The sequence below is a fragment of the Notolepis coatsorum genome (assembly GCF_963971535.1).
Source record: "Notolepis coatsorum genome assembly, chromosome: 15".
NCBI classification, from domain to species: Eukaryota; Metazoa; Chordata; class Actinopteri; order Aulopiformes; family Paralepididae; genus Notolepis; species Notolepis coatsorum.
The window spans coordinates 64338628-64362644 of NC_140179.1; the positions used below are offsets into that span (position 1 = coordinate 64338628).

Sequence of the window (24017 nt, forward strand, 5' to 3'; positions counted from 1 at the left end):
AGGCAAATATATTTGTCAAGTTTGGTGGAAATGGGATCAAGAGCTACACTAGCATCGAACATGTGGCCTGGTGGTGGCGCTGGAGAAGAGGTGATGGGGTCACCAAGAGGCCAGGGCCCTCATTCATCAACGTGACTTAATACGCACAGATATGTGCTTAACCTGTGCGTACGACCATTTCTAAGCAAAGTGTGGGATTCATCAATTTCAACTTGAACTTGACTTCGTGCTTATATTTACGCACAGCTCGGAGCATGCGTAGCTGACGCCCAGTGGTAGAACATCGTTACTACGGCATAAGCGCTCCTCAGTTCTGCATTAGTTTCAACGCGGAAATAAGCTTCCGTGCATTACTTCCAAGTTCCAACACTGGCGTGTTCAACTTCTGTATGACCCGTAATTCATTATAGTTCATTGTAAAATAGCGACAGTAGTGTAATTATAACGGGCTCATGCGGGAACAAGAGGTTGGCTTGCTTGTTTGGCACGGGGGGCAGAAGCAGAACACCCACCTCCAAACGCCATTAAATATTGTTTCAAATAAAAAGAGACACTATTATTTTGTGTCATGTTTCCAAATAAGATTGGCCACAACGGAATGCTTTCTACTTCAATTTGTTGATTAGAATAGATTACCTCGCTCCGTTGAAACGTCACTGAGCTCAGCACACAGACATGATAATAACAACAACAACAATAATAATAATAGCTTCATTTTACATAGCGCCTTTCAAGAGAGACCCATGCAAGGTCGCTTTACATAGATGGGGGGGGGGGGAATAACAAAGTAATAAAGATAGTGGACAGACTATGTAAATATGATGATGGGATTCAAGTTCGCGTTTTTGTTGATCATAGGCATGCTGTCAGAGTATGATATCTTAATCAAACATTCTAGAACATTTGTCGTCAACAGATCATGTCATAATAGAACATAGGCTACATGGCATGGTCCATCGTGATATTGTGTAGACTGTTATTACTGTACCAGTACCACCCATTGTGACAACAGCACACAAACATGATGGAATTCAAGTTCATGTATTGAAAGGCAGGCTACATCATACATGGCAGTGAGATTCATTGTTCTTGTATATGCTCTCGTATTATTGTTTATATAGGCTACCAAATACTGACATCAAAATAGATTGTATGCCTCTAGAAATCATATGCAGCAGGTAGAAAATTGACGGAAAATCCATCGCGATTTGGAATAAAATTGAGGAGAACTTTAATCCCTGGGTATTAATCAAACAAAACGGGAAAAGGCAGTCATATTCCAGCACGGTCTTTATTAGTGTTTGCGCTGCCCAGGCAGCAATGGTTAATAGATATCATATCCGACATCACCGTACGTGTACACGTCTGTCAGCCTGTCACATAACACGCTTCCCTCGGCTTAGTCCATTTTTCCACATTTCTTGGGGGTGTTCCATTACCGTATATGGTTAATCGGGGCGGTTCTGGTATGCAAATACTTAAAACAGTGCACGAGCTCAAACGTAGGATCAAAGTCATATTTATCAAGACAGGTGTGCGTAGGACCTGTGTACGCACGTGTGATAAATCCCGTTTTTTTTGTGCGTGCACATATTCTAAATTCTGTGCTTAAGTATGGAAATAGAACATTTTCTACGTCACGTTGATGAATGAGGGCCCAGGCTTCTTCCTCTGTGGGGTCAGGGATGTGCACAGCAAATTGGAGTTATCACGTTAACACAACAAGCAGCTTTTAAGGTAAACCCATAACCTCCCTGTCACTGGATATTACAATAACCCATTCTGATTGTTCAGGGATATTACAATAACTCATTCTGATTGCCACAATGTAAATTAATTTAGCCCACAATGTCCCATTGAGGCCTCTCATTGCCTTCTAAACTCAAGACACGACACCCCATTCTCCTTCTGTGTACTCAGCCTTATCAACACATGAAGCTATTTACTCGAGGAGCAAGAGGAATCATTTGGTGTGGGGTTGGAGGAGGAGGGGGGAGGGGGGCTTTCTGTTTGAGCTGGAGCCTCTCTGTGTAAATGTGGGCAATGGCTCTGCATGGCCATACATGGCTAATGAGCCTGGAGAGAGGGGACAGAGGGGTGGTGAGGAGAGAGGGGAGAGGAGAGAGGGGACAGAGGGTTGGAGAGGAGAGAGGGGACAGAGGGGTGGAGAGGAGAGAGGAGAGAGGGGACAGAGGGGTGGAGAGGAGAGAGGGGAGAGGAGACAGGGGGGTGGAGAGGAGAGAGGGGACAAAGGGGTGGAGAGGAGAGAGGGGACAGAGGGGTGGAGAGGAGAGAGGGGAGAGGAGACAGAGGGGTGGAGAGGAGAGAGGGGAGAGGAGAGAGGAGACAGAGGGGTGGAGAGGAGAAGGGAGAGGAGACAGAGGGGTGGAGAGGAGAGAGGAGAGAGGGGAGAGGAGAGAGGGGACAGAGGGGTGGAGAGGAGAGGGGAGAGGAGACAGAGGGGTGGAGAGGAGAGAGGGGAGAGGGGAGAGGAGACAGAGGGGTGGAGAGGAGAAGGGAGAGGAGACAGAGGGGTGGAGAGGAGAAGGGAGAGGAGACAGAGGGGTGGAGAGGAGAGAGGAGAGAGGGGAGAGGAGACAGAGGGGTGGAGAGGAGAAGGGAGAGGAGACAGAGGGGTGGAGAGGAGAGAGGGGACAGAGGGGTGGAGAGGAGAGAGGAGACAGAAGGGGAGAGAGGAGACAGAAGGGTAGAGAGGAGAGAGGGGACAGAAGGGTGGAGAGGAGAGAGGAGACAGAAGGGCACAGAGACCAACGGGAATGAGAAGCAGAAAGGTGTGTGTGTGGGGGGGGGGGGGGGGCAGATTCCCTAAGAAGCTAGTAAATCCAGCACACCAGTGCTATACTCTATTAACACATTAATTGCCAAGAACGAGTTACTCGTTATTGCCCGCCAATCGAATATCGCCAACAACGAGTAAAAAACTCGTTATTGTGATCGTTATTTCTTTTATTTGCTATTGCCATTCATAATTCATCCACCAAGGCTCTGGGAAACTCTGACACTTCGTCTGCGATTGCAACGGCCCGATACCGCCGCCTGGTGGATTTCGGCCGATGTTGCACTTACTTTTCTACAGGAAGTATGACTCTGCATCTGTGAATGTCGTCCCGGCTCAGTTTTCTTGTAACGTGAATCCAGATGAACAGTCGAGTGCATTGAATCGCCTTCGAGACACAAGAATCATTATGCTTTTGGAGCTTATGGTGTCGGCCAAATGGACATATGATCTAGCAGATGGCAATCAAATAATTGGAATATTTTCTCTCCAGTATCATCGGCCAGAGGTAAGAGGAATCTAACGTTAATTCCAGCTCGATTGTCCATTTCTTTCATTGCAATCCATCTGATCAACGTATGATGTTGTACTAAAGAAAGCAGTTATTGACGATCAATTAATCAGAAACGACCCCCCACGGCCCACCCCCATTTTCTTCATGCATGATGGAGCATAATATATACTAATTTAATTGTAGCGTGTATAGGGACGAAATGCCAATCGATTAAGTATAATATGCATCGGGGCCTATAACTCACGTTCTAGGAATTACCGCAGACCACTCTAAAAACATACTTATATTCACGACGGTATTAAACGACAATGTATGAATGGAAAAATATAACGTTCCCACATCCTGAACGATAGATACCCGATGTCGAATGGGCCATATATAGCTATACTATTTAAATAGTTATAGCCCTGCAAAGAAGGTGAGCGACTCCATAGGCTTACAGCGGTGGCGTCAGAGCTATAAGATGCTCATATTGCGTGGCAGGGATTGTGTTAAGAGAAGTGATGAGATTAAAAACTCTGAGGGAGCGATGAGATTAGAAGACTTCCAGGCCCACTCTCCACGGGCCATAAACTGATCTTCAGATGAGGCCAGACCATCTACATGTATGACCCCCCCAGAGGGGAGCAGAGAGGGAGAGGGGAGTGACCCCCCCCCCCCCCCCCAGAGGGGAGCAGAGAGGGAGAGGGGAGTGACCCCCCCCCAAAGGGGAGCAGAGATGGAGAAGGGAGGGGAGTGAGCCCCCCCCCCCCAGAGGGGAGCAGAGAGGAAGATGGGAGGGGGAGTGGAGGATGGGGGGCTGATAAGGAGGAGTCCGGCAGGAGAAAGAGAGAGAGAGTACAGCTGTGTGTGTGTGTGTGTGTGTGTGTGTGTGTGTGTGTGTGTGTGTGTGTGTGTGTGTGTGTGTGTGTGTGTGTGTGTGTGTGTGTGTGTGTGTGGTCCTTGAGATCAAGTCTACAAAATCTAAGCAAATGAACAAAGGGCAGATGATTTACAGGGGTTTTTGTAGATAGTGCTGAATTTTGCCATCCGGACATATGCAATATGAAATATGAATATAGAGTATCAGGCCTATAAATGACCTTATTATGGCCAAGTCATACATTGTTAATACAAAGGTAAAGGCTCAACTATGGGAAGAGCACATGGCTCAGCAGCCACAGGGCAGGACATCAGATGTGAGGGCAGTAGACACTCAGGGGCCACTGTACTCTACTGTACTCTAGTTCCTCCTAGTAGGCTCATCTATATGTGCTGTGTTTTTATGTTTTTGTCTTCCATCGAGGACCACCTTGGAAATAAGTGTTTTAATTAATGCTTTTAGGTGATATCCTCAGGAATACAAATTGGTCATGATAATATTGTTTTTATGATGCGTTTGTCATTTCCAAATAAAAATCAAATACATTTGAAAAAGAAACACAACATCACTTAATTAATATAGACTGTATTGATCCATTTGTGGCGTGAAATACATCTTGGCCCAGTACCGGATCAGGCTTAAAAAAAACAGACTTAAAAGCATTATCAGCCTGCAACATATTTGACTCTTGCATTATGGACCCATGCATGCATTTCTAAATTCAATTTAATTGGTGGATTCAAATCAAGAATTAGAAATGCGAGTGTGTTGTGTGCATCTGTCATGCATGATCTTGTACCAGTGTGTGTATTAAACACAATATACTACACATTATACACAAAGAGCTAAAAGGGCCTGTGTAACTGAGGGGTTACAAAACCCTGACTGTATTAAAGATTGTGATAGATTAAACCACTGCTAGTTATGTACTTTAATTACTGGCCAGACAGTACATCAAATATAGATGGTGAACACCCACAAGAACACGGCATTGACAAAGAAATAGTATTTGAGGGTATTTTATTATTATGCAACATTAGGTTACAGAATGAGGATTAGGGTCGCGCTTGTATGGCGAAGAATATGCGTAAAGTCAGTCAATAGCATGAGTCACTAAGAATAGCAGGAATCCTACGATGGTCTAAATTGACACCACCTGTCGTATAATAGCAACTATAGAAGGCAACGCTGGTACCGCCTGGAGACAATGGGTTCCCTCCGGGGTGTAAGGCCTGGAGGGTAAGAGGAATGTTCGGATAACTCAGTCTGATTCAATGAGGAATAAAGAGACTCCAGGTACAGGAAGTCGGTCCTTGTAAATCCCTTGATCAGCAGCAAAGCAATAATTGTAATCCAAATGCTCGATAGCACTGATGACAGCTAGCCAGCCTCCGTCCACGAGGCCAGCCCGAGTTGTAATCCTCACGAGGTTGAATCCCAAACGATAGTGGAAATCAAAGAGGCTCTTCTCCGGGTAACACGTTCCAAATCAATATAATCCAACCAGTAATGGTTCTGCAATCGCCGACGCCGGTTCTCCTGTGCACATGTCCAACGGTTCTCCGACTAGGCCTCCTCGGGTGTGGGCGACGTATTTAGGCCACACACCCTGGCTAAGTACACTAGCTAAAACACGACGAACCGCTGGGTAATGCTACACCACGAACGAACTGTGGCCGCACGATATACAATAAATGCACGACTATTTACTTCACATTAAACTCTGACACTTTACTATTCTATTCGCACATGTTCTCAACGCACGAGTTGCTCACTTCACCACGATGAACTACGTTGGCTTGTTTAGATGGACAAGCAGGTGCTCGGGGTAAGGTGGGGTAAGGTACTGAACTACTGCTGTGCGCACCTTGCGCTGTATATATACTTAAGTGACTATCTAGTCCCAAACCGCAGTCTTTGTCTGGTATCAATACGCTGTCTCCGGGCATGTTCTGACATGCCTGAACTTGTCTTTGAACCTGACGTTGGGGGCCTGCGCGTTGGCGCCTAGGGGCGCTGTCCAATAAGGAGAGCGAATATTACTCTGGTTTGAACGCAGGTAAAGGGATATTCCGTGTATATATATAATAATATACAAAGTATATCAAACAATAAAGGTAGATTCTCAGTTTAATCTGGCCCTTCACAACAGCCTGGTTGTTTTTAAGCACAGACTCCCCCACACAGACCGAGTGTGTCAGCCGGCTGCATCAGACTGATGGCTGGAGGCTCCTGTAGGAACCACAACCTCCTCTCTGCCACACATTTCATGGATTTAATGCCGAATGTCTCCGTCTTAAAGCTCCGGGTGGCAGGAGAGAGGGAAGGAGAGAGAGAGAGCGAGAGAGAGGGGGGAGGTAGAGAGAGAGAGAGAGAGAGAGAGAGGGGGAGACGGAGAGAGCGAGAGAGGGAAGGAGACACGGAGAGGGAGAGAGACACGGAGAGGGAGAGAGGGGGGGGGAGAGAGACACAGAGAGGGAGAGAGAGGGGAGAGAGAGACACAGAGAGGGAGAGGGAGAGACACAGAGAGGGAGAGACACAGAGGGGAGGTCCATCTGGAGATTGAACCATGGGACCTGGTGACACGTCGACAGACACAAGTTGCGCATTGCACACTGCATTTTCATTGCATGAGCACACAAATCCACTCTCACACATTATACATACACACACACACACACACACACACCCCAATAAGAGAAGAGCACATTCTGGCATTCGCAATACTATACAGGCTGCTGCATAACAGGAGCCACTTTGAGCGTCAGGATTATCCGAATGTGCTCGCCCCTGATAAGTGGCTTAATGCAGCGTTTGTGCTGAGGCTGTGGCTGGGAGCGTGGCACACAAGAAGCACTGCTTATAAAGTTCTGAAGTCAAGCTCTCTGGGATTATGTCACTGAGCAAGTGCTGCCATTTCAATAGGAGGGGGGTATACATGTATGAGAGGGGGAGAGAGAGAGAAGAGAGAGAGAGAGAGAGAGAGAGAGAGAGAGAGAGAGAGAGAGAGAGAGAGAGAGAAAAGGAATGAATGTGAGAGGGAAGTTTGTGCGTGTGTGTGTGTGTGTGTGTGTGTGTGTGTGTGTGTGTGTGTGTGTGTGTGTGTAAGGGGGGGTGCAAGAGAGCCAGAGGTAAAGTGCTTCAGGGCAGATTCAGACCTTAATTACCCTCCGTACAAGAGAACTTCTCAAGCCTTCACATCTCACTCTGCACCCTGACAGAAGGGGCAGTGGGCCCGTTAAGTTGGGTTTTATCAATCCCTGTGGGGAAATGATTCCTCTCCACACGTCCTGAGGAGGTGGTGTGTCCAGCCCAGACAGGCACCAGGGGACGGGTCAAGGGCACGCATGTCTAGGGAGGAAACCAGACCCGGCAGAAACGCAGAGGAGAACATTCACACAGAACCCCCCCCCCCCCCCCCCCCCCCCACACACACCATTGGGTTAGAACTAGGGATGCTCGATATTGGCTTTTTTTACCGATACACCGATATTGTCCAACTCTTAATTTCTGATACCGATATCAACCGATATCACATTTTAATGCCGATATCGGCCGATAATATCGGTAGGCCGATAATATCGGACATCCCTAGTTAGAACCCAAGACCTTCTTGCTGCGAGCCAACAGCACTAACCACTGTGCCTTTAGTTCTGAGCGCGTCAGATATAGAATCCACTCACTTTATATAATATATATATATTAGGGATGTCCGATATTATCGGCCTACCGATATTATCGGCATTAAAATGTGATATCGGTATCGGAAATTAAGAGTTGGACAATATCGGTATAGGTAAAAAAGCAAATATCGAGCATCCCTAATATATATATATATAACACAGCCTTTTGAATATGGATATTAGATATGCTTCATAAAAGATCAAAAGCACCGCGCTCTCGATACAGAGATGAGGAGCGACGAGCCTCTAATGTAGCTCCTCTTCTCCTACAGCCAAGGCTGGGGGTGAGAGCCCTGAGCTCCAGCTCTGCATGTAGCTCCTCTAAAGCCAAGGCTGGGGGTGAGAGCCCTGAGCTCCAGCTCTGCATGTAGCTCCTCTACAGCCAAGGCTGGGGGTGAGAGCCCTGAGCTCCAGCTCTGCATGTAGCTCCTCTACAGCCAAGGCTGGGGGTGAGAGCCCTGAGCTCCAGCTCTGCATGTAGCTCCTCTACAGCCAAGGCTGGGGGTGAGAGCCCTGAGCTCCAGCTCTGCATGTAGCTCCTCTACAGCCAAGGCTGGGGGTGAGAGCCCTGAGCTCCAGCTCTGCATGTAGCTCCTCTAAAGCCAAGGCTGGGGGTGAGAGCCCTGAGCTCCAGCTCTGCATGTAGCTCCTCTAAAGCCAAGGCTGGGGGTGAGAGCCCTGAGCTCCAGCTCTGAATGTAGCTCCTCTAAAGCCAAGGCTGGGGGTGAGAGCCCTGAGCTCCAGCTCTGCATGTAGCTCCTCTAAAGCCAAGGCTGGGGGTGAGAGCCCTGAGCTCCAGCTCTGCATGTAGCTCCTCTACAGCCAAGGCTGGGGGTGAGAGCCCTGAGCTCCAGCTCTGCATGTAGCTCCTCTAAAGCCAAGGCTGGGGGTGAGAGCCCTGAGCTCCAGCTCTGCATGTAGCTCCTCTAAAGCCAAGGCTGGGGGTGAGAGCCCTGAGCTCCAGCTCTGCATGTAGCTCCTCTAAAGCCAAGGCTGGGGGTGAGAGCCCTGAGCTCCAGCTCTGCATGTAGCTCCTCTAAAGCCAAGGCTGGGGGTGAGAGCCCTGAGCTCCAGCTCTGCATGTAGCTCCTCTAAAGCCAAGGCTGGGGGTGAGAGCCCTGAGCTCCAGCTCTGCATGTAGCTCCTCTACAGCCAAGGCTGGGGGTGAGAGCCCTGAGCTCCAGCTCTGCATGTAGCTCCTCTACAGCCAAGGCTGGGGGTGAGAGCCCTGAGCTCCAGCTCTGCATGTAGCTCCTCTACAGCCAAGGCTGGGGGTGAGAGCCCTGAGCTCCAGCTCTGCATGTAGCTCCTCTACAGCCAAGGCTGGGGGTGAGAGCCCTGAGCTCCAGCTCTGCATGTAGCTCCTCTAAAGCCAAGGCTGGGGGTGAGAGCCCTAAGCTCCAGCTCTGCATGTAGCTCCTCTACAGCCAATGTTGGGGGTGAGAGCCCTGAGCTCCAGCTCTGCATGTAGCTCCTCTACAGCCAAGGCTGGGGGTGAGAGCCCTGAGCTCCAGCTCTGCATGTAGCTCCTCTACAGCCAAGGCTGGGGGTGAGAGCCCTGAGCTCCAGCTCTGCATGTAGCTCCTCTACAGCCAAGGCTGGGGGTGAGAGCCCTGAGCTCCAGCTCTGCATGTAGCTCCTCTACAGCCAAGGCTGGGGGTGAGAGCCCTGAGCTCCAGCTCTGCATGTAGCTCCTCTACAGCCAAGGCTGGGGGTGAGAGCCCTGAGCTCCAGCTCTGCATGTAGCTCCTCTACAGCCAAGGCTGGGGGTGAGAGCCCTGAGCTCCAGCTCTGCATGTAGCTCCTCTACAGCCAAGGCTGGGGGTGAGAGCCCTGAGCTCCAGCTCTGCATGACAACACTCCTAGTTAATGCTCAGTCACGTCCTGGATGCTTTTTAGTTGGGAGGAAGTCAGCCTGTTCCCCCCAATGGTTTCGGGGACTGAGGATTTCGACTCCATTTAAATGTCATAAAACTACACTACCCAGCTCACACCAGCCGCCGACAACGGAAGTCCAATCATTTTTTTCGTAGAAATAATGACGCGATTGTTGCGTTTATATCTCACAGGTCGAACACACCTCAACGCTATTGCCATAGAATACAACTTATATTGTTTATTTACCTATCTGTGAACGTCTCTCAATCCGATAAGAAATGGCGGAGCTATGGACACAAAAGTAACTGTACTTATAGTAGATTTCATTCACCGTCTTTGCTGCCCTATACCGGGCGCCTGGTGTTACTAAATCCAGATTTAACTCAGAGGAAAGAGGATCCATAGATGTATGAATTGGCCTGATATTCTATATTCATATTTCATATGTCCAGATGGCAACATTCAGTACTGTATCTACAAAAAAACACTGTAAATCATCTGCCCTTTGTTCATTTGCTTAGATTGTGTACACTTGATCTCAAGGAGGTGCTGAATGAGCTCAGTGGCAATCTTTCACTTTGTCAATGTTAGCATGGTGTTATTCATAGTCAAAGATGGAAAAAGATTTATGTATATTCTCCTTTTGGTTCATTACAATTTACTCAAGCATGGTAACAGACACAACATTTCTGACACTGGGAATCCATTCAGAGGTCCCTAGATCGTCCTGGATGGTTTTTAGTTGGGAGGAAATCCACCTGTATTCCCCCCAATGGTTTGGGCATAGAGCCTCCCAGGTAACATGGGGGCACATTGGGAGGAGGAGGGGGGCATAGAGCCTCCCAGGTAACATGGGGGCACATGGGGAGGAGGAGGAGGGGGGCATAGAGCCTCCCAGGTAACATGGGGGCACATGGGGAGGAGGAGGAGGAGGGCATAGAGCCTCCCAGGTAGCATGGGGGCACATGGGGAGGAGGAGGGGGGCATAGAGCCTCCCAGGTAGCATGGGGGCACATGGGGAGGAGGAGGGGGGCATAGAGCCTCCCATGTAGCATGGGGGCACATGGGGAGGAGGAGGGGGGCATAGAGCCTCCCAGGTAGCATGGGGGCACATGGGGAGGAGGAGGAGGGCATAGAGCCTCCCAGGTAGCATGGGGGCACATGGGGAGGAGGAGGGGGGCATAGAGCCTCCCAGGTAGCATGGGGGCACATGGGGAGGAGGAGAGAGGAGGGGGGGATTGCACCTGTAAAAGATGCCCCGTGTTGTGGATAACGAGTATCATGAATAACTTACTCAGTCAAATGGATCCGGTTAATACGATTTATTAGCCAGATTGATCCATTACTAGGGGTGTAACGATTCAACCTCACAATGATTCGATTACGATTCTTCAGGCAACGATTCAATGCATCATCATCAAATGGGGGACCCTGATGTAAACAAGACAAACGTCTTTCTCTGGTCTGCATCCCCTTAACAATTGTGTTTATTGAGCCGTACTGTATTGTACCCATTCTGCAATCTGTTAAATAAAGTTCTCATTCATTCATTCATGAAATCTCTTCATTTGACCACAATTCGATAAATTTTCAATGCATTTTCTATCAGTTAATTCCCCCAAAAAATGTGTATACACAAATGTGGCTGGGGGAACTAATTCACTCAGCATGAATAGACTATAGGTAAATAAAAATAATACACACAAAATTTTAAAAAAAATAACTTTTTTTTAAATTTAATTTCGTATTAATTTAGATTATAATCGAAACATATTCAAATCGATGCATCGAATCGAACACATTAGAATCTATGCATTTCGATTAATCGATGCATCGTTACACCCCTATCCATTACATTACAAGATAGTTAGAGATATGGCTGGCTCCCATTCTAGGTTATCAGCTACAAGACCCGGAAATAAAACTAAGAATGACCAGGGAAGGACTCCTTTATAGTCAGGAGGGGGAGTCCCATAGAATGAGTCAGATGGAGGAGAGGGGAGGGTTAAAGACATGTTGTCTGAGGGGCTGAGGTAGGCAGAAGAGGAGAGGGGAGGGTTAAAGACATGTTCTCTGAGGGGCTGAGGTAGGCTGAAGAGGAGAGGGGAGGGTTAAAGACATGTTGTCTGAGGGGCTGAGGTAGGCTGAAGAGGAGAGGGGAGGGTTAAAGACATGTTGTCTGAGGGGCTGAGGTAGGCAGAAGAGGAGAGGGGAGGGTTAAAGACATGTTGTCTGAGGGGCTGAGGTAGGCTGAAGAGGAGAGGGGAGGGTTAAAGACATGTTCTCTGAGGGGCTGAGGTAGGATGAAGAGGAGAGGGGAGGGTTAAAGACATGTTCTCTGAGGGGCTGAGGTAGGATGAAGAGGAGAGGGGAGGGTTAAAGACATGTTCTCTGAGGGGCTGAGGTAGGCTGAAGAGGAGAGGGGAGGGTTAAAGACATGTTCTCTGAGGGGCTGAGGTAGGCAGAAGAGGAGAGGGGAGGGTTAAAGACATGTTGTCTGAGGGGCTGAGGTAGGATGAAGAGAGGAGCTCTATATTTCCTCCACACCTGCCAGACGAGACGAGACGAGAGGAGACGGAGAGCACCCCTTCTAAACCCTGTTGGGTCAAATCCCAATTACCCCACTGTCCAGGAGTAAAGAGCTTCCGTCTCGGTTTGGAAAAAGATAAACGGTGCAAAAGGCAGCTCTCCGGAGAAAAAAAAAAAGTGTATGAGAGCAGAGGTCTTGGAGGATCCCGCTAACGCTTAGTGGCGGAGGACTGGACATGTAGGTCGCCTCCACTACAGCTGCCCTTGGCGCAGTCAGAGAAAAAAAACACATCTACTGCTATGGTCGTTTATACTCCTCACTAGAGGAGGCCAGGGAGATCAAAGGGAACAGCTGAAACCCGTCAGATTTGTCCCAAAGTGAGTCATTTCAATCTGTCAACGGGGTTCTGTGACAGATGTGATAACAGGGTGGAGAGAAAATCCCAAGCAAAATGGCGGGTGAATGCGGTCGGCGTGCATCTGAAGACCCCCACGCTGTACCTTCAGAACAACCTCAGTCATCCCCACGCTGTACCCTCCAAACAACCTCACGCTGTACCTTCAGAACAACCTCAGTCATCCCCACGCTGTACCCTCCAAACAACCCCACGCTGTACCTTCAGAACAACCTCAGTCGTCCCCACGCTGTACCCTCCAAACAACCCCACGCTGTACCTTCAGAACAACCTCAGTCATCCCCACGCTGTACCCTCCAAACAACCTCACGCTGTACCTTCAGAACAACCTCAGTCATCCCCACGCTGTACCCTCCAAACAACACCACGCTGTACCTTCAGAACAACCTCAGTCATCCCCACGCTGTACCCTCCAAACAACCCCACGCTGTACCTTCAGAACAACCTCAGTCGTCCCCACGCTGTACCCTCCAAACATCCCCACGCTGTACCTTCAGAACAACCTCAGTCGTCCCCACGCTGTACCCTCCAAACATCCCCACGCTGTACCTTCAGAACAACCTCAGTCGTCCCCACGCTGTACCCTCCAAACAACCTCACGCTGTACCCTCCAAACATCCCCACGCTGTACCCTCCAAACAACCCCACGCGGCTGTACCCTCCAAACAACCTCACGCTGTACCTTCAGCACAACCTCTGCATCACTGACAACACCGTTAACTATCCAGGTAGAGCCACTTCACTGCATTCCACTTCCACCAGCATCGCTCTACTTCCAATACATTCAAAAAGAAAAGAAAAAGAAACGTTGCCGTTGCCAAGGCAGCTGTGTACCTTTAACAAAATTACAAGAAGAGAAATCCTAGACGAGAGGAGGAGGAATGTTCCAAAGCACTTCCTGTATCGATTCTCTTTGGGGGGGGGGGGGGGGGGGGGGGCGCTCTCCACTTAAAGCAAAGTCACTTCAAACGGCATATAACCACCCGCACACTGGGGACACCACACTACCATACTAATCAGGAACAGTGTGCGTCTTCTGTTTAACGGGGATAGGGGTAGGAGATGGAGGAGAGAGCAGATAAATGAGGATGGAGGGAGGAGAGAGAGATACATGAGGAGGATGGAGAGAGAGCAGATAAATGAGGATGGAGGAGAGCAGATAAATGGAGGGAGGAGAGAGCAGATAAATGAGGAGGATGGAGGGAGGAGAGAGCAGATAAATGAGGAGGATGGAGGGAGGAGATATGGATGAGGAGGATGGAGGGAGGAGAGAGAGCAGATACATGGAGGATGGAGGAGAGAGAGCAGATACATGAGGAGGATGGAGGAGAGAGAGCAGATACATGAGGAGGATGGAGGAGAGAGAGAGAGCAGATAAATGAGGAGGATGGAGGAGAGAGTAGATAAATGAGGATGGATGGAGGGAGAGATAAATGAGGAGGATGGAGAAGAGAGAGATCAGATAAATGAGGAGGATGGAGGAGAGATATATAAATGAGGAGGATGGAGGATGGAGGAGAGAGAGCAGATAAATGAGGAGGATGGAGGAGAGATATAAATGAGGAGGATGGAGAGAGAGAGAGCAGATAAATGAGGAGGATGGAGGGAGGAGGGAGGAGAGAGAGATAGATGAGGAGGATGGAGGAGGAGAGAGAGCAGATAGATGAGGAGGATGGAGGAGAGAGATAAATGAGGAGGATGGAGGAGAGAGACAAATGAGGAGGATGGAGAGAGAGCAGATAAATGAGGAGGGAGGAGAGAGAGATAAATGAGGAGGATGGAGGAGAGAGACAAATGAGGAGGATGGAGAGAGCAGATAAATGAGGAGGGAGGAGAGAGAGATAAATGAGGAGGGAGGAGAGAGAGCAGATAAATGAGGAGGGAGGAGAGAGAGATAAATGAGGAGGATGGAGGGAGGAGAGAGATAGATGAGGAGGATGGAGGAGAGAGAGCAGATAGATGAGGAGGATGGAGGAGGAGAGAGAGCAGATAGATGAGGAGGATGGAGGAGGAGAGAGAGATAAATGAGGAGGATGGAGGGAGGAGAGAGAGATAGATGAGGAGGATGGAGGAGGAGAGAGAGCAGATAGATGAGGTCTTGGCAACCAGCGTTGAAGTGAAAGAATGAATTATAAAACTCAATCTGAACACAGACTGTAGGGGTCTGTTTAATATAATAAATGAACTCTTATTAACTTAAAATAATAAAGGGAATTATATTGTATATTGTTTACACTGCCTTTTTATTCTATTTTTACTTTTCCACTGTACTATAATTCTGTGACCTGTACCTGTATGTCTTCTACTACATGTACCTCCCCTCCCCCATGCTGCTATGATGCCTGCATTTCCCCAAGGGGATGAATAAAGGAATATAGTGTCTTATCTTATATCACCGGTTCACGGCTGATACCAAGTTCTGATCCGATCCCTCACTTTTACTTAACAGTATAGATTTGGGGTCATTATGTTTTTATTTTTTTAATGATACTAGATACCTTGTGTATGGACTTGTAAACACGGTGATAACAATCTAATCCTGATAGGTGGCAGTGTCGCCTACCTATTGAGTACATCTGGGCTGGTTTCCTGTGGGGCATATGCACTTTGAACAGCAAACTGATCGGCAATGCTGATCGCGTGTAGCGAACGATTGGAGATTATTATGAAGAAGAAAATAAGGTGACAATCCATCCATAAGGTGCGTGTTTGTCTTAAATTGTTTAAAAGTATCAGTCATTTCTGAAAATAAGCTGCAAAGGTAAAAAAAATAATGTGTTTTGGAAAATAGCTCTTTATTTGATTATCATTAAAAAAGCGTTTTCTATACAGAGATATCAACATCGGTAAATATCGGTATCGGCCAGAACACAATATTAATATCGGTTATCGGTATCGTCCACAATTTTCACATCGGTGCATCACTAGTACCATCCCTATTTAAAATCTTAAAACAATTAAATACACCAACACCCTGTGATACACAACAAACTGGTTCATATGCACATTAACACTTTCAGCGCCAGGGGTCGCTATGGGCATTGGGCCGTTGTGTGCCAGCGCTTTGTTCAATGAGGAGAATGCCGTGTTTGCAGTGCTGAAAACTATATTAAATATTATAGCTATGGATCTAATAACGTTGTCGATTGTCAGTGAGTTTCTTCCAGTCAACATGCAAAAAACTGACTTTTTTCATCTGTACATTTCCGTTTTATACCGTGGTGTAGGGGTGGACGGTATAAACGGTATACGGTATAAACGGTATGAATTTGCGCTACGGTATGGATTTTGACTATACCTTGTGACCGGTAGAGCAACTCTAAAGTAGCAACACGTAACCACAGTGTGGAGGGAGGGGGCTGCTAAGTGGAGCTAACGTTAGCTTGCTGAGGCAGGGCTCTACAGTGTGACTATTTCACTCACAAAATAGATATGTGCGAACTGGAAAAACAATCCTAATTCAATTCTTAAACCTATTTAATTAAAAGGGAAGATATTGATGGACTAGCTATAGTATAGCTCAGCAGCTGTAACAGAATAATTGTATTATTTTTGATTATTTACGTTTTAAGTTAAGTTAAACGACAAAAAAAGCCAGCTGTGGACCGACATAACAATGTGTAATGACATGGTTCCTTTTCAAACTGTCGATCGAAAGGGCTTTAAAGACATGGTCAAAGCACTGGATCCAAGATACGCGTTAAGTTACCTGCCTGCAGACACTTGAGAAAAGGTTTTGCATTTTTCTATTGCAGTTTTGCACAATAAATGTTCTTAAGATAAGTTAATATACCGTGATATATACCGTTACCATTTATGCTTCACATTATACCGTGATATAAATTTTAGACAATACCGTCCAGCCCTACCGTGGTGAATATGAGTATAGTTTGGGTGATTCTGAGTAATCCCAGGAAAAGACGCAAAAACAGCCCTTTAGTGAAATCCAGTTATCACGTTGTCATTTTTCGCCTGATTATCGAATCATCCTGAAATCAACGCTAGATTATCGGTATTATCCTTCCTCATGCAAGCATGAAATGTGGTTTAGAGCGGGGCGCCCATCCGTGCCGTGATGTGACCAACGGGACACAGCTCACACACATTCCACACAGACAGGCTTCGATTGTGGGATAAAAATATCGGATCAACACAAGATTGGTAATATATAGTCCTTACCTTGTCTCTGATGTAATGCAAAAAGAATAATGCAATTATCTGATCACCATTCCAAGTACTGGTCGCGGTAGTCCGTCCCACGTTATCTGGCATTGCATATGAACAAGGGTTGTAAGGGCTCGTTTTGCCGGAGAATTTTGGCCCCCGCCCGCACGGCTCAGCCCAGAAAATAAACTACATTGTTTCAAATGAATGGAGTGCAATAGCAGCCGCAAGGCGTTAGGCGGCGGTATTGACCATCTGCGATCTCAGACACATTCAGTACAGCCTGCACAGGCTGCCCGATGAATTATGAATGGCAATAGTGAATAAAAGAAATAACGATTAAAACCCGACTTTTCTTGTGATGGCGCTCAAGCGATGGAGAGTTAACCCGACTTATCTCGGGTCTGGCGTCCAATGTGTTAAACACACACACCAACTCTCCATATATTTGACAAGACACCCAAGCACACACACACACACACACACATCAATCAAGCATTCGCTTCAGGCAAACATTTGAGCCGAGTTGATTTTTGCAACACTCCAGAACTCCACACTTGGTGGTACACTCCAACATCATCACACCTGGATCTGTGTGAGTGTGTGAGTGTGAGTGTGAGTGTGAGTGTGAGTGTGAGTGTGAGTGTGTGTGTGTGTGTGTGAGTGAGTGAGTGAGCGAGCGCCTCTCGTCAACACAGTTCATGTTCCGAGCAGGTGAGTGTGTGAGTGAGTGTGTGTGTGTGTGAGTGTGTGAGTGAGCAAGCCCCTCTCGTCAACACAGCTCATGTTCCCAGCAGGTGAGTGTGCGAGTGTGTGAGTAAGTGAGTGAGTGAGTGAGTGAGTGAGTGAGTGAGTGAGTGTGTGAGTGAGTGAGCGAGCGAGCCCCTTTCGTCAACACAGTTCATGTTCCCAGCAGGTGAGTGTGTGAGTGAGCGAGCCCCTCTCGTCAACACAGTTCATGTTCCCAGCAGGTGAGTGTGTGAGTGTGAGTGAGCGAGCCCCTCTCGTCAACACAGTTCATGTTCCCAGCAGATAAAGAAACACTATGTAAGGAACTCTTCAGGAGAAAGCTATTTCAATGGGGATCCCATTTCCCTGGCTTTCATTACATGATTGCTGGCATGCAGGCCACAGGAACTGTGTGTGTGCGAGTGTGTTTATTACCCACACAATAAAACCAGAGTGCCGTGAAAGCAGAGATTTAGTAACACACACAAACTGAGCCAAAAACCCACAGTGCACACAGGGAACATACACACGTGTACGGGTGTTGTGTTTTAATGAGGGCAAACATGATGAACATGCAGTTTCCTCAACATCCCTACATGGATTTTACACTCTCATCATAATGCCTTGATACTGGGGTTAGTGTGATGACCCTGACGCACACACTGAAGCTCCGCTCCGCTACCTCTGTTGAGACACACTGTGATGATGTCACTATAACACCTGTTGAGACACACATACTGTGATGATGTCACTATAACACCTGTGTTGAGACACACTGTGATGATGTCACTATAACACCTGTGTTGAGACACACACACTGTGATGATGTCACTATAACACCTGTGTTGAGACACACTGTGATGTCACTATAACACACACACTGTGATGATGTCACTATAACACCTGTGATGATGTCACTATAACACACACGATGTGATGATGTCACTATAACACACGCTGTAATGATGTCACTATAACACACACTGTGATGATGTCACTATAACACACTGTGATGATGTCACTATAACACACACTGTGATTAGGGATGGGTACCTTTCACATTTGAACCGATACCGGTACCGGTACCTGTGAATCGATACCGGTACCCAACGGTACCTATTTTTGGTACTTTAGTCTCAAGAAATTTAATTTACCTACCTCAGTCGTAAAAAAAAATATCCAAACTTCAAATAACTACAATTTCGACAGTTTTCGGCTTGCCATTGCTCCGACTGCTTTGTTGTTGAATCAAGTCAAATCCTAGGTAATCATATACTGTGCGTGTGAACGTTAACATGAAAAGAAAAAAGTAAAAAAAAAAAAAAAAAGTAAAAAAAAGTAAAAAAAAAAAATTAATAAATACTTTTTTATTTTTTTATTTTTTTTTTGGTTTCTCACTTGATTCGATACTCGGTAGTACCGACGTGTTTCGGTTCGGTACCTCAAAAGTACAGAATTCGGTACCCATCCCTAACTGTGATGATGTCACTATAACACACACTGTGATGATGTCACTATAACACACGCTGTGATGATGTCACTATAACACACGCTGTGATGATGTCACTATAACACACACACTGTGATGATGTCACTATAACACACACTGTGATGATGTCACTATAACACCTGTGATGATGTCACTATAACACACGCTGTGATGATGTCACTATAACACACACACTGATGATGTCACTATAACACCAGCACTTATTATTATTATTATCACGTTTTTTGCCACCGATACCGATCACCGATCGTCTTGAGCCATATCGGCCAATACCGTTCGTTTTGAACAGTGAGCTAACGGTAGCTAATGTGAGCTATCATCCACTACTAGACTTGCTGGAGCATTTGTTGATATCAGGAGCTATCAGTAGCTAGCTGGCTAGATACCGTTAACAAAAAGCCTCATGTAGTCACTGGGTCATTTAGTTTAAACTGTAACGTTAGGTAGCCAACGGCTCGGTAGGTTGCCAACGTTAGCTCACGTCGCATGCAATACTAGAGCAGACTGTTGCCGGAGGCTCCTCCTTCTCCTCCAGCCCCTTCCGCACCCATGTAAACAATGGGTGCGGGAGGGGCTGGAGAGAAGAGCGAGTGAGAACTCTGCAGAGAATTGGATCATGTGTCATCGATCGGTTTTGGCGAAAATAAAGCATTATCACCGATCGCCAATCGCATATTTATACTGATTATCGGCCGATAACGATCGGTGGCCGATTGATCGGGGCATCCCTAACCAGCACCCAACCCTAATTGTTGCACATCTTTATATTATTTACATTATGATTCTGAAGCAGCGCTGGCTGTTGGGTAGAACTCACCACGGAGCCTTTAGAGCCCGGGCGGGGGGGGGGGTCAACACTGCTTGTTTAAAAGGAGAGTTGCACAGCGAGCCCCAGGCTACACTGCTTTTATTCACTCTGAGGGAGAGACGTGGAGATCGGAGCCCGCGAAGAGAGAGCGCTGCTAAAGTGCTCATCGGCTAGTGGGGAGGATGGATGGTGTGTTGGCAGGTTGGTTTGTGTGTGTGCGCTCTTTTATACTTCCGTCCTTGTGAGGACCAAATGTTTCCATGAGGAAAGAACGTTAAATCTAAATATGAGGGTTAAAGGTCAGGTGTGTAGCTTAGTAGTGAGGGTTAAAGGTCAGGCGTGTAGCTTAGTAGTGAGGGTTAAAGGTCAGGCGTGTAGCCTAGTAGTGAGGGTTAAAGGTCAGGTGTGTAGCTTAGTAGTGAGGGTTAAAGGTCAGGCGTGTAGCTTAGTAGTGAGGGTTAAAGGTCAGGCGTGTAGCTTAGTAGTGAGGGTTAAAGGTCAGGCGTGTAGCTTAGTAGTGAGGGTTAAAGGTCAGGCGTGTAGCTTAGTAGTGAGGGTTAAAGGTCAGGTGTGTAGCTTAGTAGTGAGGGTTAAAGGTCAGGTGTGTAGCTTAGTAGTGAGGGTTAAAGGTCAGGCGTGTAGCTTAGTAGTGAGGGTTAAAGGTCAGGTGTGTAGCTTAGTAGTGAGGGTTAAAGGTCAGGCGTGTAGCTTAGTAGTGAGGGTTAAAGGTCAGGTGTGTAGCTTAGTAGTGAGGGTTAAAGGTCAGGTGTGTAGCTTAGTAGTGAGGGTTAAAGGTCAGGCGTGTAGCTTAGTAGTGAGGGTTAAAGGTCAGGCGTGTAGCTTAGTAGTGAGGGTTAAAGGTCAGGCGTGTAGCTTAGTAGTGAGGGTTAAAGGTCAGGCGTGTAGCTTAGTAGTGAGGGTTAAAGGTCAGGTGTGTAGCTTAGTAGTGAGGGTTAAAGGTCAGGTGTGTAGCTTAGTAGTGAGGGTTAAAGGTCAGGCGTGTAGCTTAGTAGTGAGGGTTAAAGGTCAGGTGTGTAGCTTAGTAGTGAGGGTTAAAGGTCAGGCGTGTAGCTTAGTAGTGAGGGTTAAAGGTCAGGTGTGTAGCTTAGTAGTGAGGGTTAAAGGTCAGGTGTGTAGCTTAGTAGTGAGGGTTAAAGGTCAGGCGTGTAGCTTAGTAGTGAGGGTTAAAGGTCAGGTGTGTAGCTTAGTAGTGAGGGTTAAAGGTCAGGTGTGTAGCTTAGTAGTGAGGGTTAAATACACTCACGCCGCACACACATGGCCAAGAGGAAAGGCCACTTTAAATTAGTATAAAAGGAACAGTGTATTGCACTACTAAAGCTACCTAGCATGTCCTATATGCTCTGTAAATACTATGTACAGATACTGAGATGTCACACCATGTTACCTGTTACCTGTTTATTGCACAATGTTGTTTTTTTATTGGATTCTATTATATGTTGTACCACTGTATTGCACATCGTCGCGGGCAAGACCACCCGCATTTCATTGTATACTTGTATGCCGTGACAAATAAAACTCTTGACTTGACTTGACTTAAAGGTCAGGCGTGTAGCTTAGTAGTGAGGGTTCAGATGATGGGCTAGGAATATAGTCCTCAAACGTATTGTACAAATAATACAAGAGAGAGAGAGAGAGAGAGAGAGAGAGAGAGAGAGAGAGAGATGTGTGCATGTTTACTTTTGGGAGTGTGCATGTGCATGAGTGTGATTCTAATACACCATGGGAGCCAATCCCTGCCCACTGTTGTATATCAAATTTCCGCAAATGTGCAAATATCTCATAATGATCTTTGAAGGCTATAATTTTATTCAGCGATGGTGGATGGCAGGCAATCATGTCGATTCACGTGCTGGCACACAGATCCTCTCTCCATCCATCTGACGAGTACGCTGTTCCCCATGGCAACAGAATGTTGAGTAGGCTGTTCCCCATGGCAACAGAATATTAAGTATGCTGTTCCCCATGGCAACATAATGTGGAGTAGACCGTTCCCCATGGCAACAGAATGTCGAGCATGCTGTTCCCCATGGCAACAGAATGTCGAGTATGCTGTTCCCCATGGCAACAGAATGTTGAGTATGCTGTTCCCCATGGCAACAGAATGCTGAGTATGCTGTTCCCCATGGCAACAGAATGTCAAGTAGGCTGTTCCCCATGGCAACAGAATGTTGAGTATGCTGTTCCCCATGGCAACAGAATGTTGAGTATGCTGTTCCCCATGGCAACAGAATGTCAAGTAGGCTGTTCCCCATGGCAACAGAATGTTGAGTACGCTGTTCCCCATGGCAACAGAATGTCAAGTACGCTGTTCCCCATGGCAACAGAATGTCGAATGAGCGACGGAGAGGGCGGTTATTTACCTTCTTGCCGATCAGCTTCTTCCTCATGAACTCCCGGGCCTCGAACATGTAGGGGATGTCGTACAGCGGACGGAAACGCTTGTCTTTGTCTTTGTTCTTCTCCTGGGGTGGGGGGAGAGAGAGAGAGTTTTAACAAGTCGTTATTGTGCAATTGTGATACTTATATAGTAAGACACGTAAAATCCACTTAAAACAAATACAGATAGAATATAAATATAGTTCAATGAGAGAGAGAGGGGGGAGGGGCTGGGGGGGATGAGTCAGTAAGGGATGATACTAGGGGCCATGACATGCCAGGAAGAGGATAGAGAGAGCTAAAACATGTAGAGCCAAAATGGTGGGCATGAAACATTTCTTTCAGGGGAAAATGGAACCTTGTGCAACTCAGGGGCTTGTGTGTCTGTGTGGGGGGGGGGGGGGGGGGGTGGAGAGAGTAATGAAAGAGAGTTTGCCAGTTTTGTATGCAGACATTCAGTCTGTAGGATTTGGACTTGGCGCCGGACGGTGCTGCAACCTTCCTTACAATATTCTCGCATGAATGACGGCACCGCGCTCACAAGCACAACCCTGGTGTCAATACAGCCACCCACACAACACACCCACCACCGACAACACACACACCACCGACAACACACACCTACACAACACACACACCCACACAACACACAAGCAGTACACACAGCAACCAAGGACACACACACACACATACACACACACAGAGAGCTGGCATACCAACGTTCTGTCTAACACCTACTACACAAAAGCAGGCAGATGCAGATGCACACAAACTTCCCCTCAATCTACACACACTCACTATGTGACAAGAGTGAGCCACAAATAGATCCATTTGCATTTTCAGAGGAGGCCGAGGGTGTCTGTCACTCACAGCATCAGGGAGAGACACACACACAGGTACTGTTTGAGGAAAAATATATAATACAGCAAATGACAGATGCGGGTAAAACAAGTCACAGCGAAATAACACTATGAATGACAACATGTCTCTCCTGCCCCTCCCACACCCTACTGTGAGTGCCATTATTATCAGGCATAAGCAAAAAAGCTCTCCCACACACACACACACAAGCTCTCCAACACACACACACACACACACACACACACACACACACACACACACACAAGCTCTCCCACACACAGCTTTCCTTTCCTGATGTTTTTTGTTTCTTTCCCCTCTGGTAGTTTAGGTGTGGCATGTATGTGTGTGTGTGTATGTTGGTGTATGCGTGTGTATGTTGGTGTATGTATGTATGTTAGTGTATGTGTGTATGTGTGTGTATCAGTGATGCCGGTAACGCGTTACTAAGTAACGCGTTATTGTAATCTGATTACTTTTCCCCGAAAATAGTAATCTAACGCGTTAATCTTTAAAAGCCAGTAATCTGATTGCAGTTACTTGTCCAAGTGGCCTGTGCGTTACTATTTCGTTACTATCTCATCATAAATTCATAATGCAGGCGGAATGCAGTATTTTATTTCGTTTTCGACAGTCAAAAATACATTTTGAGCTGTTTTTCTTATTTGGGAGTGACGTGGTGTGGCAGTGAAAGGGTTACACAAGAATGTGTCCCGCGGCGTGACTGGACTCTCTGTCTGTGAGTGACTTTGCTTTGGCCCAATCACATTCCCCATCCACAGTCTGCGAATCAGAGGCAGAGTAGGGCGGGTCTTCACAGCACGTCATGTGACATATGCGCCAATCGTGTGACAGCAGGGCTCCGTTGTTAC

At 47.1% G+C, this 24017-nt stretch overlaps 1 protein-coding gene across 1 annotated transcript in view; it reads right to left on the reverse strand.

Annotated features, from left to right (window-relative positions):
* snd1 (staphylococcal nuclease and tudor domain containing 1) overlaps positions 1-24017 on the reverse strand; it is a 447837-nt gene that overhangs the window by 352931 nt on the left and 70889 nt on the right. Inside the window, 1 exon segment of the mRNA XM_084330125.1 lies at positions 22272-22373. Coding sequence (XP_084186251.1) covers positions 22272-22373 — 102 coding nt within the window.